This window comes from Nothoprocta perdicaria, unplaced genomic scaffold (genome assembly GCF_003342845.1).
Source record: "Nothoprocta perdicaria isolate Ctin4 unplaced genomic scaffold, notPer1 scaffold_29, whole genome shotgun sequence".
NCBI classification, from domain to species: Eukaryota; Metazoa; Chordata; class Aves; order Tinamiformes; family Tinamidae; genus Nothoprocta; species Nothoprocta perdicaria.
Genome location: NW_020455521.1, coordinates 2,833,416 through 2,847,914, shown reverse-complemented (window position 1 = coordinate 2,847,914; position 14,499 = coordinate 2,833,416). Strand labels below are relative to the sequence as shown.

The 14,499-nt window shown below is 36.8% G+C and overlaps 1 protein-coding gene across 2 annotated transcripts in view; it reads left to right on the top strand.

The window, feature by feature from the left end:
• Positions 1 to 14,499, top strand: part of GRIA2 (glutamate ionotropic receptor AMPA type subunit 2) — a 73,432-nt gene that overhangs the window by 31,085 nt on the left and 27,848 nt on the right. For both annotated transcript variants that reach the window (XM_026041617.1, XM_026041618.1), the window contains exons 2-5: positions 1,043 to 1,282; positions 5,783 to 5,979; positions 9,467 to 9,520; positions 11,112 to 11,273. In XM_026041617.1, the coding sequence (XP_025897402.1) occupies positions 1,043 to 1,282; positions 5,783 to 5,979; positions 9,467 to 9,520; positions 11,112 to 11,273 (653 nt within the window). The remainder of the gene's footprint in view (positions 1 to 1,042; positions 1,283 to 5,782; positions 5,980 to 9,466; positions 9,521 to 11,111; positions 11,274 to 14,499) is intronic.

Here is a 14,499-nt window from a genome sequence, read left to right as displayed (position 1 = left end):
GAGAGATTAAATGAGGCAAATTTAGAAGGGCAAATATTGTTTTAGTAATCCAAATCTSAGAAATTTCAATTAATCAACTTGTCCTTATGGACTATACTCAGAGATTAGTGCACTAAATAAGTAGGCAAAATTATCCTATTATATTCTGAGCTATATCTAAGCAGGTCAGGTGTAGCAGGGATTGTAATCAGGCCGAGATTTTCTGTAGAAGGACCTGTCTGTTGTTCAAGGTGACTGTATAGAACGCCTAAGTGATAAATGGGAGTTAATCAGAGATGAGGTGAATGTTTCCTTTCTCTGCCACTGTTTTAGAAGTTGGGCATATGTGCACCCTGCAGCATCAATGAACAAAATAACCCAGAGGAACCTGCTGTTTCGGAGAGGCTGCAGTGATCAGCAGTGTTGATCACTTGGCTTGAATTGCCTCCAGTGAAAAAATGAGCAGTCAGCRTGTTGTTCACCTCTGACTTGAGCCTACGAGGTGGTTCTTTCAGCTGCGCGACCGCAAATGTCATCCAGAAGGAGCAGCTTTTGCTGAGTCCTGCAAAGCAGGTGTTAAAGTAATGCCCCCAACTCAGACATTTAAAGTGAACCAGCTTGCTTTAGTTGTTGATAGGGTTGCTGCTACCTCTGATTTTGTGTTTCCTGAAATGGCAAACTGGTTAAGTTATTTTGCATAGAGCTAGGTACATCTTGTCCTCATACCCAAAATGCTATCAGCTTCTGAAGTAATATGTGTGAGCATAGTGACTCATCTTATAAATTGCAGCTGTCTTTGATGCTTATACAGCTATCCTTTAAAGCGTAAATTGAATTTAAGAATAATTTGGTGAGTTTTATTTTCATTTAATTGTCTGTGAATTTAAATCACATCTCTGCATTTTTAAATAGTAATTACTATAAAACGGACTTTATTACTCTTTTTTTTCTTGTTAGGTATGWGATTAGACTTAATTTCTCAAAAATATATAAATAATGGATATTCAGTAAATGCTAGAAACCCTGAAAAAAAAAATTCCCTGTTTTTCTTTCTCTTCTCTAGTCTGCTCCCAGTTCTCAAGAGGGGTCTTTGCGATTTTTGGATTCTATGACAAGAAGTCTGTAAACACCATAACGTCGTTCTGTGGGACTCTTCACGTCTCCTTCATAACTCCCAGCTTYCCCACTGATGGGACCCATCCCTTTGTCATTCAGATGAGACCTGACCTCAAGGGAGCTCTGCTCAGCCTCATTGAGTACTATCAGTGGACCAAGTTTGCATATTTGTACGACAGTGACAGAGGTGAGATACAGTATTTCTTATCTGTTGTTGGCTACGTTTATTTCACTGAAGTGCTGAATCGGTATTAGAAAAGTTAGAGGAAATCCTACCTACAAGTCTGAACTCAGAAATGTTTTCTTTAGGAAAGGATACTTTTTTCATGGATTATTGGAACATACATTGCTAGAATTGCTAGATTATTGGAAGAATTGCTAGATTATTGGAACATACATTGCTAGAATTGCTGAAAAGTAATGGTGAATGGTGAAGGTTTACTTGCATTTTGGAAAGGAATTGCCAAGAAAAGTCTGTTCTTAAAAAGAATTATCTAAGGAGAGAAAGAGCTTGTCATAGCAGTTTCTCTCTCTTTCTTGTTCTCTTTTTCCCCCTTTTTTTTTTAATGTAATATGTTTCTTATCAATCACACTGAATTCTTAACTTGCTCACCAACTATTTAAAATTACAGCCTCAAACACCAACATCAACAAGCCTGTTCTTTTCATCAACCGCTCGTGKTTTTTTTGCCACCCCCTACAAATGACTGCCAGAATTCTTTGTTACAGATTTGGGGTTCTTAAASTAATTGTCCAATTATCAGGAGCCTACAGCTACCACCTGCTCCAGTTCCAATTATGTTCCAGGAGAGTTAAGGAACATCAAGGGTTGTCTCCTGGCACAGATTCACTGGACAGAAATGCAAAATCCAGAGTTGGCGACCAAAGCAACCGTTTTGGATGCAGTCCCTGTTCCTTTGGGGGCAGCCTTTGGTAGATACTCAAGTTCCCCTACCTGTTCTTTCCTCTATGGAGCTRGGATTTTTGTTAATAAAATAAAATGTGCCATCTGTAAGCTACTCACTCCAGGGAGGTCTCCACATGTCCTATACCTATGGCTATGCTAATAATAATATAACAATCTATAAACTGTGAAAAATATTTGGAAATTGAGGTATTTTAAATAGTTTTCTGGAAAGAAACAGTTTCATTTTGATTGCCTTACTAGCACTCCATAGTTTTCATTCCAGTTTCAGATTCYTCATGCCTATAAGCTCCTTGCTGCTTGCTGACTGTTTTACTACTTTCATCTTTTCAGTTTTCTTTTAGAAGAAAACTATTTTGTAGTTCAACCACATGTTCATTGGTCAGAACTGAATACACATTGAATGGAGAGATGCCAGTAGATTTAAAGGAAGGCTAATTTTATAGTATTACACTATGGTTTGTTGAACTGAATATCTTACATTATTCAGCAGCTGACGAGACCTCTACGAGGTAGTTCTGCAGCACTTGAGAAGTAATGCTGGCTTGCAGGCCTCAGCAGTAGCAGTGGTGTTGTGAGGAACGATAAACCTGAGTGCAGTTCTGTGCTGGTTTGCTGTCAAATTCACATTAAAATCAGAAATATTGCCTGCCTCTTTAGAAAGGACAGATGTGAAACTAGTTGCCTGGCCAATGCTCCATCAGTCAGCCAGCAGCACGAACTGCAGTATGTGAACTGCACATGATTTMTAGCTAGGAAATACTGAAAAAAAGCTTAGTCCTTCCCATGAGCGGCACTGACAGAACCTGGYGAAGAGTAACAATGAAATTGTTCTTGGGGGGTGCCCTTTGGCTGTGCTTTTCTTCTTGRTCGTTTTGTTTTTACTGGGGCCACGCACCTGAGCCAGTAACGGGCTCCCAGGCAGGACRGTCCTGCCGTTACCGGAGTCTGTCTTGGCTTCCAGTGCTCCCACACGCTGCACAAGGACCARCCAGCCTTGTGTGTGGCCAGCAGGGTGTACTCGGCCACTCAGCTGGGGACGTGGGGCTCCGAGGACACAGGCTCCACGTTTCCCATACAGCGTTTTGCCTAAGTGGTTCTGYAGTGACAATTACATGTGTTTCACAATTGTAAAAGCTTTCTTTTTCAGGAGTGGCGGCGAAGAGAGACTTGTTCTGCATGGAAACAGAGAAAGCTAATAAGAATTACAATTTCATGACTTACCGTGAAAGAATAATTTATTACTAGTTTTAAAGCTTATCTGTGTCTAGGTCTGACTGGGAGGAGTGTAGGACAGTTTGCTGCTACTCATATAATCTCATGTGTAATGTGCATTGGCCTCTTTTACCTTCCTTGTCTTCTGTGTGTTGCCAGTAGTAAACAGTGGGTTTTGGAAAAGGCATTGGCACTGTTGTAGGATTCTCTCTGCAGCAGAATTGCTCATTCACTTGCCTCTATCCAGTCCTCCTTTTCAAAGGAGGAGCAAGGAGGTTTCCTTGCTGAAGTAGCACTTTGTCTTGTCATAACCACGAACGATTCAGGCACATGAAGTTCCCAAGGAGAAGGCAGTTGGAGTTGCTAAAGCTTTCTCCATTGAAGAGTCCAGCTTCCTGTACTGCTGCCCTGATAACTGCAAAGCCACAGAGGTGTTGCTGTGGGTGCTTCCTTGCAGCCTTTTTCACTGAGACACTGTTAGAATAAACTCAGTTACAGAGAATAACAAATCTCCCACCAATAAGAGTGATTGATCCAGGCAGCCTTTGACGTCTCTGCAGAGGGCAGCCCATAAAAAGGGACTCCTCAAGAAAACTAGGAGATCAGAGGGGAAAAATAGAGAGAGGCTCTGCAATGGATGGCATTAGCGTTAATAGTTGCTATCAACTCATGTGTAATTGAAGTTCCATTCAGCTTATAGGATGAAGACAGAGAAGAGGACCTGAAATCTACTGGATGAGACCTGGAGTATGATTCAGATTTATGTTTGATGTTTTGATCTGATCCATTTTATTATTTATTTGGGAGGAAGGAGATTATTTTATTTAATAATGCTACTTCTTCCCCATTTCAGAAGAACAAATGCGAACCGAAGAGGCAATGATATGTACTACAAAATATGTTGCATCTTTACTGGGGTCACAGCTGTTGAACTAACAGTAGGAAAGCTGATATTTCATTGCAGATTATCCAAATGAAGTTAAGCAAATGTTAATGTATAATGAAGGGTTGATACACATAACCTATGAATGAAATAAAGAAGATCTCAAAACACAACCGTTATTAGACTGGCCTGGTGCACCAGACTGGCCTGGTGCAAACATGCATTCATATATACAGGCATCTTTCTCATCTGTCTTGAGATAAACTTTAAATTGTTTATTTAGATATCTAGATCACATTTAGATAAACTGATCTAAAGAAATAGTTCTTTTCTGCCCTTGAATGGTAGTTACCTGGTGTTTTAAAGTAAATACTTATTATGTGAAATACAAAATTTCCTATCATTCTTTTTTTATAAGCAGTATAGAAATCCACAACAGTTTGAGATAATCATTAAATTTATGTGTCTGGAAACCTGCCATTTTCTTCCTTTGCTGGTGACCAATCTTGTATATCTTTATATGTCATTACCATTTTCGTTGATAAAGCTGAATTGCTAAACACTGACCAGTCTTAATGGCCAGTTTGAAATTATGAGCCAAAAAAAAAAAAAAAAAAAAAGTTTATAGACATAACCACTGTTATTTCTCATGAGAATTATGTGAAGCTTCTTGTATGTACCAAGTGAGAAATCTGACTCAAAAAAGACTCTTCTTGTTCTGTGACTTCAAGGGAGATGAACTTAGCAAAAATATAAATTGGCATGTGAGAAATGATCTAATAATTTTTATAATATTATCTGCTATCTTCAAAATTGCTCTCTCTAGAATTCTCTGGAAGGAATCTAAACCTAATGAGTCTCATTCATGTAATGCTGAAAATTGTTAAAATGGTATTTCCTGTATGACAGAAATTAATTTCCAGCAGTAATTTTCATATTTTTTCTACTCTGTTATTTAGTCCTTGAAAGGACAGGCCAGTCTAGTCAAACATTCACTGATTTTACAGTATATTGTTGGCAGTTGCAGCTGTTCAGACATTGCAGCTTCCTTGCAGAAATATGCCAAACGGATAAAATGAAAGCAAACTTCTATAGACTGCTGGTAGGCATTAGCATCGAGCCTACTTATCTATATGGAAAAACGTGTTTCAGCACATTTTCTTTCACAATCAGCTATATGATTGTGGGCACAAGAAATAATAGCTCAGTGCCACAGCAGAAAATGATAATTTTGACAGAGATCTCAGTGGGATCAGGGTTTTAATATGCTACTGTTCATGCACTGAGAACTGAAACAGTTTGTAGCATTTAGTAACAAACAGATGATCCTTTTGTAATAGGWTATTTTTTCCTCCTAAAGGATCTCTTTCCAGGGTATAGGATTCCAGCAATAGGATAGCGAGGCTTATAAAATCCTCTTCTGATGAAAGCTAAAGCAAAACTAAAGGTTGTCTTATTAAGACTCTATCTTGATTCCTTGCTATTTAAGTAGTTTTATGCAATAAGAACAGGATTGTGCCCACGTACATATTCGTTTTTGAGGAGGGCTAGCAATGTGTAACAGATCAGGCAAGTCATGGTGAAATCTCAAGTCATGTGCCAGGAACTTTTTGTTCCTCAAGCTTTCTCAGTCAAACCTTCTTTTTCCCTCTGCATCTCGCTAGGCTTATCAACGTTGCAAGCTGTGCTGGATTCTGCAGCTGAAAAGAAATGGCAAGTGACTGCTATCAATGTGGGAAATATTAACAATGACAGGAAAGATGAAACTTACCGTTCACTCTTTCAAGATCTAGAGGTAAAAAAGGAAAGGCGAGTGATTTTGGACTGTGAGCGCGATAAAGTTAACGACATTGTTGATCAGGTTTGTTATTCTCAGTATCTCTAATTAAGGTTATTTCACAATCTGTTTTTATTATATTATTGTAGATCTGTATATTAATATATTTTTATCTTACCTTGCATATAGTTTATATACTGTTACATAATGCATAAGCTAAGCGTAGCACTCCTTGCAGTTATAAAGTGTTTTCTACTCATTACCCTTTTTCCAAGAAGCCTTTTCATGTTGTAGGACAGTGCTGACAGCTCTTCTACCTTTCATGTTTCCAAGCCGCTTGTCAGTCTTGAGCATCCTCAGATCTCCTTTCAGTTTGTCATCTTTGTGAAATGTGTTGCCCAAACTTCGGCAGTTTGGGTAGTTTGCCATAGCTGAGATATCCTGAGCKGCAAGGAGAGCAGGCAAAATGGTATATATGTATAATAAATTATATCATAGAATTATTTCCAAAATGATTTTTAATAGCAGACTGCTCATATTAAAATTCTTGTGTTGCCTGTTATCTGCACTTCCTTTTCTTCAGTGCTGCTCTTTAGGCAGATATTTTCCATACTGTCTCTGTAKCTTATTTTTGTTTCTCATGCCTACAGAGCACAACAGAAAGCAATGAGGATGGCTCCAAGCTAGCTGGAACTTGACCATATGAGACTATGCAGGATCTGTAGGGATATGTGAGCTGTATGTAGATATGTTAGGTAGTGATTTAAAGCTTTTTTGAAGGGCTTATTACCTTGATCTTTGATATGAAGGTCATTGTGGTTTAGAGAAGTTCAGGCACTGAGCGGTATTCCAAATGGAGCACTTTGTTTTATCTCTCTTCTGATCTCATATTCAGAAACCATTTCTCTAATTTTCAAGAAGAATTTGAATTTGATCCTGTTTCTCAGAGCATTTACCATCTCTTTGTTACTATTCACCATTTTAAAAATTATATTCTCTGAATATATTCTGTTCATGGCACTAATAAATGTATTTAATAGAGAAAGAACCACTACATGGAGATCCTCTTAAGCCAATTCTGTTTGGCTTTTTAAACAGCTGTTCACTTGCATTACAGTGGTTTCTGTCTTGTTGAGATGCCTTTAAGAGTGTATAATGATGCTGTACAAGACAAAAGCCTTCTTAAAGTCAAGATATGCTGTAGCTACTGCTCTTTCATCATCTATTAAGCTTGTAAAAGTATTTCTCTGTTTACCACTTCTTAAAGATAGGAACTCTATTTGAACTTTAGCTACCTCCTCTCCCTTTTTACTATCCTTATTTGTTTAGTAATAGACTTTGTATATCCCTTGACTTTATTTCAGTTGTATCTCTAGAATATTTTTGCTGTCCTTACTGGTCCCAAAATTCAAAGCAAAAATCTAAACCAGCTGCTCCTTGGTTAATTTTTGTCTGTCTCCCAAAACTGAACGATCTGAACAAGGGATTTTCTGTTTTGTGAGTGTTCCTTGAGTCTGTTCTTCTGATTTGCTTTCAGAAATCCATAATTCAGTGCTCTGCTGCCCGATTTATTATTTCAGTTCCTGACAAAAAGAGAGAAACCCTCATCCATTTTTTTTTTTTCTTCATGAGGGTCCCTGAACTAGGCCCTTTGTGTCAGTGTCCCATTTCTTTATGTTTAGAGAGATGTGGAACAGGCTTTTTGTTGCACAGATTTTTTTCTTCAGTACTTAAGTATTTTTGATGTATTAAGTAGCAACTTCTTTATTTTCTTACTTAATTTTTTTTATCTTTGAAAAAGCCTTTTGTTTCAATGCTGTGATTTGTATTAAAAACTTTCTAAGCCTTGATGGTGACCAGGTTTTCCCAGTTGGGCTCTGCAGTCCTTCGATCTTTGTGTTGTGCAGACTCACAAAGTGTTTGCAAAGTTGCCTCATTGTTCTTGCCCTTGGCTCTGCTATGTGTGTGGTGGAGGTTCTCTTTCATATTTCCCTCTGTTCCATAAATTCAAGWTGAAAATATTTTTAGTTTACTAGCTCCTGTCAGACGAGTATATATTCCTCTTCTCTGGTTTGGCAAGTCAGTGTCTTAGGATGCTCTTGATTTTATGGACTTTATCTCTTGCCAGCTATCTTCCTTTCTACACAATCCTTCCTGATGACACCATTTAGACAACTGTTCAATTAATGTCATTTATTCTCTGTTCCTGCTTGAGTCATCAGTSTTAACTAGGAAGACCAGTGAATAACTTCTGTGTCCTCGGCTCTTCTGTAGCCATCACTGAATCTGCGTAGGGTTTAACTGGCAGCTTCCTTGGTGCTCACGTGAATAGATAGTGCAGGGCAACGTGCAGGAGATGAATGAAGTAATTCCCGGTGGCAGTTACAGCTGAGTTAGTGACTATTGATCCAAAGATTTGTGGTCACTGGTTGTTCTCTCAAATACTAATGACTAAGAAGCATTTTATGTGGAGTATCTAATCTGTTTGGTTTCATGGTATTTCTTAGGAAACAGTGTCTGGGTAAGAAATATATTTGAGAAGAGTTCTTAAAGCTCTATAATAAAATGAATAACCAACAAGTTTTCAGTAGTCTAAGCCAAGTAACTGTTTTAGCGTCATTAGGTTTGAATATTGCATATATACGTACATATATATGTATACATATCAAAGCTCAAGAGTAACTTATTAAATTCTTACACAGTGTGACCCCTTTTGGTCTTAAACTCTACAAAATGGACTGTTAGAGAGTGCCTTCAGTTATATCCCTGTGACTGTTGAAGCTAATATGGTTCAATAACTACTAACCTGATAAAAGTTGTGTCATGAGTTACATGAGGAAATAAATATATCCTTCCCCCTTCATTTAAATTGTTGTCACTGATAAAAAAATGGGAGGAAGAGATCAGAGTCCTCTTTACTTCTCTCTTCTTTCTCTGGATAAGTGTTGCTGCAGTATGTAAACTTCCCCGTGTATCCAAACTTTTAATGAGCGTTATTTCCCAGAAGAGACCGTGCTATATGCATGTCAGTGGGGACAACTGGGGAAGCAGCAGTTGGCTGGGGGAGAGATTGTCAGGAAGCTTTAGTGCAAGGAAAAAAAAAAAAAAAAAAGAAGATTTTTTTTTCTTTTTTTCATAATGTAGATATTAATATCAAAAGGCTTTTAAACTGTTTTTCTAGTGCAAGGCATGTTAAAAGGAAGCAGGAACTAGGCAGAAGTCTCAGACACTGTGATTCAGGGGTGCAACCATGCACAGTGATTTGAGGGTGCAACCACACTCTTGTCCTGATTGTGCTTTTAATACATAGCGTAGTAATTGGCATGTAATTCCTCTATTGACAGATCTTAGGACTTCAACTCAAGTCTTAACATGACTAATTTCCAGAAGCAGAGAGTATGGTCAGTGCTACATTAGGCAAAATAAAAAATAAAACATTAAACAAACTCAGTAYGGCATAGAGAAAAGCTCATGACTAGCTTTAAATTATAGTGCATATAGTTGGTTTTAGTCTCAGAACACATATCTGCTCAGCATTCTCAATTGAGAGGATATTTTTTCTCTTCTACAGGTTATCACAATTGGTAAACATGTTAAAGGTTACCATTATATCATTGCAAATCTGGTAAGCAAATTTAATACATAAAACGTTTGTATTATTCATGTTAATGTTTATGGAAGAACCTCTAATGGTATTTTGTTTTAARTGCATTTTAGAAAATGAAAGCTCTCATCTGGTAAGTTACTGCATATTCACAAAAGAAGCAAAAAAGTCTTACAGAGCTTGAGAAACTCTTCTAGGCATTTGTGTTTTGTGTTGCGGACAATGAATAAACGGTATTTTGAGTCTAACAAATACACTAGGCATTTTTTATAAAATTTTATTTTCATGTTGAAAGATTCCTGTTTAGCCATCTGCTTTAAGTTTGCAACAGTAAGCACGTAGAATCTTAAGTTATTGAATCATATATTCAAAACTTTTTAGTATCATCTTATTAGAGATTTTTATATTTTAAGAGTAAGTATTGAATATACTTATATAATATTATATGATACACATGATGTTGTTCCCTTTCACTCTGATTATGCTCAATGATTATGCTGATATGCTCAAATCTTGCACTTTAGGCAATAAGATTATGAAAAAGATTCATGATGTATATAGAATATACATATATATAAGTATGCAGCAAAACATCCCTTAAATAGTGTAATTAAAATACAATAGCCAAAGTGCACCCAGTGTGGCAGTTGTGGCAGCTTTGGATAACATGATCTGGTGGTGCTACTGCTGCATTTGTTTGGCAAGTGTTCGTTTTAGTTGTTTTTCAAGCTGAAGTGTTTGAAATCAAGATTTCATATTAATTTATTAGTATGGTTATTTGATAAAGGATAAATGCAAGACAAGGAAAAGGAAAACACATATTTTGCTGCTGAATAGCTACAAAATCTATGCCAAAGGCATAGATGCTTCAGAATTCATCTACCCAAGAAATATGACAAAATTATTCAGTCTTGTTCTTAAGACTTGGCCTTATTCAGGCAAAGAAAATGTTCAGTAATATACCAGTCCACTGAAGTCTTGAGTTTATCTGATATTTATATGTCACCAGTAATTGACACAGTTATTTTTTTTCTTATTTAATTTGGATCAATAAAATACTTAGGTCTAACCTATTTTTATTTTATAATGAATATTACAGTGGAGAAGAAGAGCTACAATTTAAGAACCAGGCATTTCACTCTCTCCAGATCTAGGGAATAAGACTCTTCATAAGAACAAGGAGTAGTTCTTTATTTGGGAGGGAAAACTGTAAGCCCTTCCACATTCTCCAGCATTCCTAATCAAAAGAGGAAGCAATTGTGGCTGTAGCTCATCCTGACTAAAACTTGCTTGCTTAACTGTTACTCATGGCAATGTTCACCTTCTCATTTAAGCAATCTCATTGCCATTAACAGGACTGTTTAAGAAATTAAACATGGCAAGGAGTGTGCTTCTAACCCTTAGTCCATAAAGGTATATGTCTAGTGAGCTATAAGAGACATTACTGGCTTGCAGATCTGAGGACTCAGTCCAGGATTTAAACTTTGATACTGTTTGAGGAAAACATGGGCCTATGCTTCTGCAGCAAAAGCCCTAGGTAACTTTATTTGTGTGCACTATTTAGAGATGGGTCAGAACTGGTGAAATAACGGGTGTTATTTTCTGTAWCCAGGGATTTACTGATGGAGATTTATCAAAAATTCAGTTTGGAGGCGCTAATGTCTCAGGATTTCAGATAGTTGACTATGATGATCCTCTAGTATCAAAATTTATACAGCGTTGGTCAACACTAGAGGAAAAAGAATATCCAGGTGCACACACCAGTACAATTAAGGTAAGTCTTGCATTTGCATTTGTTTTTAATATGTGCAAGGTGTAAAGGAAGTAAAGGTATTCTGGAAGAGAAAGACAAGAGACAGAAAAAACTGCAAAATCAGCCATGTATGTGCCTGGCAGCTTGTTAGGCAATTATTTAAGATGGGATATTATGTCACTACTGAATTTTTTGGCTTTTAATTCCTCCATATTTTGAAATCTTCTAATGACAGCATATAATCATACATTTGCTGACAGGAGGCATAGATCTAGTAGAGTCTGAAATAACATAATCCTCCATGGTAATGGTAAGACGTTTTCTTTTGAGACCAAAGTCTAAATTCTGCAAAGACTTTTAAGATGAAATAATATGCCTGAGGTAGAGAATCATGGTGTGATTTTAAGCTGGACTGGCACAAGATGTGGCAATGAGTAAGTGCTTAAACAACTGCTAAGTTGTTTAGAAAGTCCCTTTTCCCTCTGGTTAAAACTGAAATAATAATGTTGTCCTACCTTGTATGCCTTTATGAGAACCAACTAATGCTTGCTAGTTTTGCAAGCAAGAATAATTAAATTCTAATACTAAATAATTTAGCTTTTAACTAATGCAGTCAGAAATTTTATTAAGAATCAGTATACTTAAATAACTCTAAAATGTATTAAGACAGATGAATGGCAAATGTGGTAGGCGTAATTTTTTTTTTTTTTTTTTTAATGGTGCAATTTGAGTAGGAAGTCTATTCATTTATAATGATAAGATTCCTAAGCAAGGAATGGATGAACCGTTCCTTAAATTCCAGGTACACAAATCCTGTAAAGTCAGTCACCTAAATGTGAACTAAAGAAAGTAAGGTTGTTATGGTAACTTTTTTTCTGAGACCAAATTTTGGGGAGTTAGCCAAGGCTGTTATTTTTCTGTGGTTAATTTTGTATTTAAAAATCTTTAAGACAAAACATGGGAATTTCAGATCTGATATTTAACAGAATAAGCTAGAGGCAATATCATGCATTTGTGTATGTGTCTGAAACACATGAAAGCATATGTGACAGCCATTTAAGAAAAAAATGAAGGGATCATTTGGCTGTGAATCGTTAGTATCGTTCTTAGATATCTTCTTGATTCTTTGGAGTGCCCAAATCTCCTTAGCTTTTCTAGTGCTGCAGAATCTTAGTTTGGAAATCATCACACTGAAATGGGTAAGTAAGGTAAAAAATTAACCGAAACAAAGATGCAGTTTTTGTGTTTGGAAGAATAGTAAATCAGTGACATGGTGCTGATGGATCTGTTAACCCTGATATTTCTTAAAATAGATTGTATGAATATTATGTAAGATGAAGTGTTTGTAACAGTTATAACATTAAAATCTGTAACTTTATCACAGATATTCCCTTTAATTCTTCTATAATTGTCTAACTACTACTGCTTTCAGCTATACTAGAAATTGAAATGCATGAAGGAGAACACATGGAATGACTTATGTTATTGAGATGTATTTTTTGTGGATTAGAAAAATAAATTGAACGTTAATTGAATAATTGAATACATGTAGTTTTAAATCGAACGAAGGAACGCCTGATCTATTTTTTACCTGCTTTATTTTATATATTCCCTATATATATATATATATGGAATATGCAAGATTGCACCAGTAGTCATATGAGAGGTTAACAGAAGTAAATTAGTAGATGATTATTTATGTGTGTTAGAGGTTAGAGGTGTTAGGTGGATGTATACTGCAGTATTTGGAGACACTGAGTTACTATAYTTCTTCATTTAGCTTTCTACCTTAAACACATTCCACTTGTTTTTTTCTACCTGCCGTTCCTTGTAAGGAGAGCAGGGTGTTGTATTCATTCACCTTTTTGTGGAAGCTAGGGGCAGAGCGGAATCATAGAAACCATGGAAAATGGGGCAGGAAAGCCCCGTGAGCTCTCATCTGCTCCATCCCTCCTSCCCAAAGGCAGGATCAACTCTGCTTGCCAAATTCTTGGTGGAGGATAATTCAGATCTTGGGCAGTCTATTGCAGAGCTTAAGTAGTCCTAGTTTTCTGGTTTTATCTAACCTGAATCAGTCTTGATGTCAGCTAATCCCTTATGCCTTAGTCTACTTATAATAGGTATGAGGAAATTCTTATATAGTTGCCCTCCTGTRTTTGAGACTGCTGCCATGTTCCTCCTTGGGGTTGGTGTGTGGGGTTTTTTTTTTCCCCCTAAATAGACTAAATCATCTTCCTCTTAATGTCYTACTCACAGATGACTGTGGTTGTCACTGAGTTCTGGAAACTTCCCACCTGTTACTTTTTTTTTTTTTGAAATGCCAGATAAGGTCCTGCACCTTCCCCAGGTGCTGTGCTGTCCAAATGGAAATAATGCCTTTATGTGTCTTGTACTCAGTACTCCTTTTGATTTGACTTTTTTTTTTGCTCAGCATCATATTACTGTTGAAAAATATTTGTCGTGAAATATACCTTAACCTCCAGATACTCTTCTGGGGTGCTTTTCTGGGACTGCCTGTTTAGACAGTCCCATCTCATATCTATGCACTTGATTGTTCCTGTTAAGTACAGGGGCTGCATTTGTTCTTCCTACTTTGTATTCCTTACCTGTCCATCTTGAACATCTATATTAATATTCATGTGGAGAAAGGCTCAGCTTCCTAAAAAAAGTACATTGCAAAGGTACATGCTCGCTCAGAATGATACAGGTCTTGAAGCTCAGTTCCAAAGATGCCTGTAGAGGCACTTYGGATGCAATTGCTGTAAAAATATGTGTTCCACAACTTACAGAGATATTAAAAAAAAACACATTAGTGTGACACCTGATTTTATCAGTACAGGTACAGTGTAATAATAATATTTAAATCTTGTAGTTTTTTTTTAAGCAGGATAGTTAATGTACTGCTTTGGCTTTCTACGACAGGACCCATCACCTTTCAGAAGTGAAGCTGATATACTCAATTTACCCCAGGTTTACGAAGTTTAACACATACGGTGTCTGTTATAACTGTGCATCTTCTCAGTCTACGGATAGCACTAAAGAGCTAATAATGAGTACAACTTGAAAGCTACTATTTGAACAGCTAAGCTAATTCCTTTGCCACACAGCAAAACAAAATCCCCATTTAATTTTATAAAGGCCTGATGTAGTAAGTTAAAGTCCTTTTTGATGCATTATTTTGTATTTACCAATTTGCTAGTCCTTTGGAGCCTCTGTGCTGGACTATTATGTGCAAGGCAAGCAAACC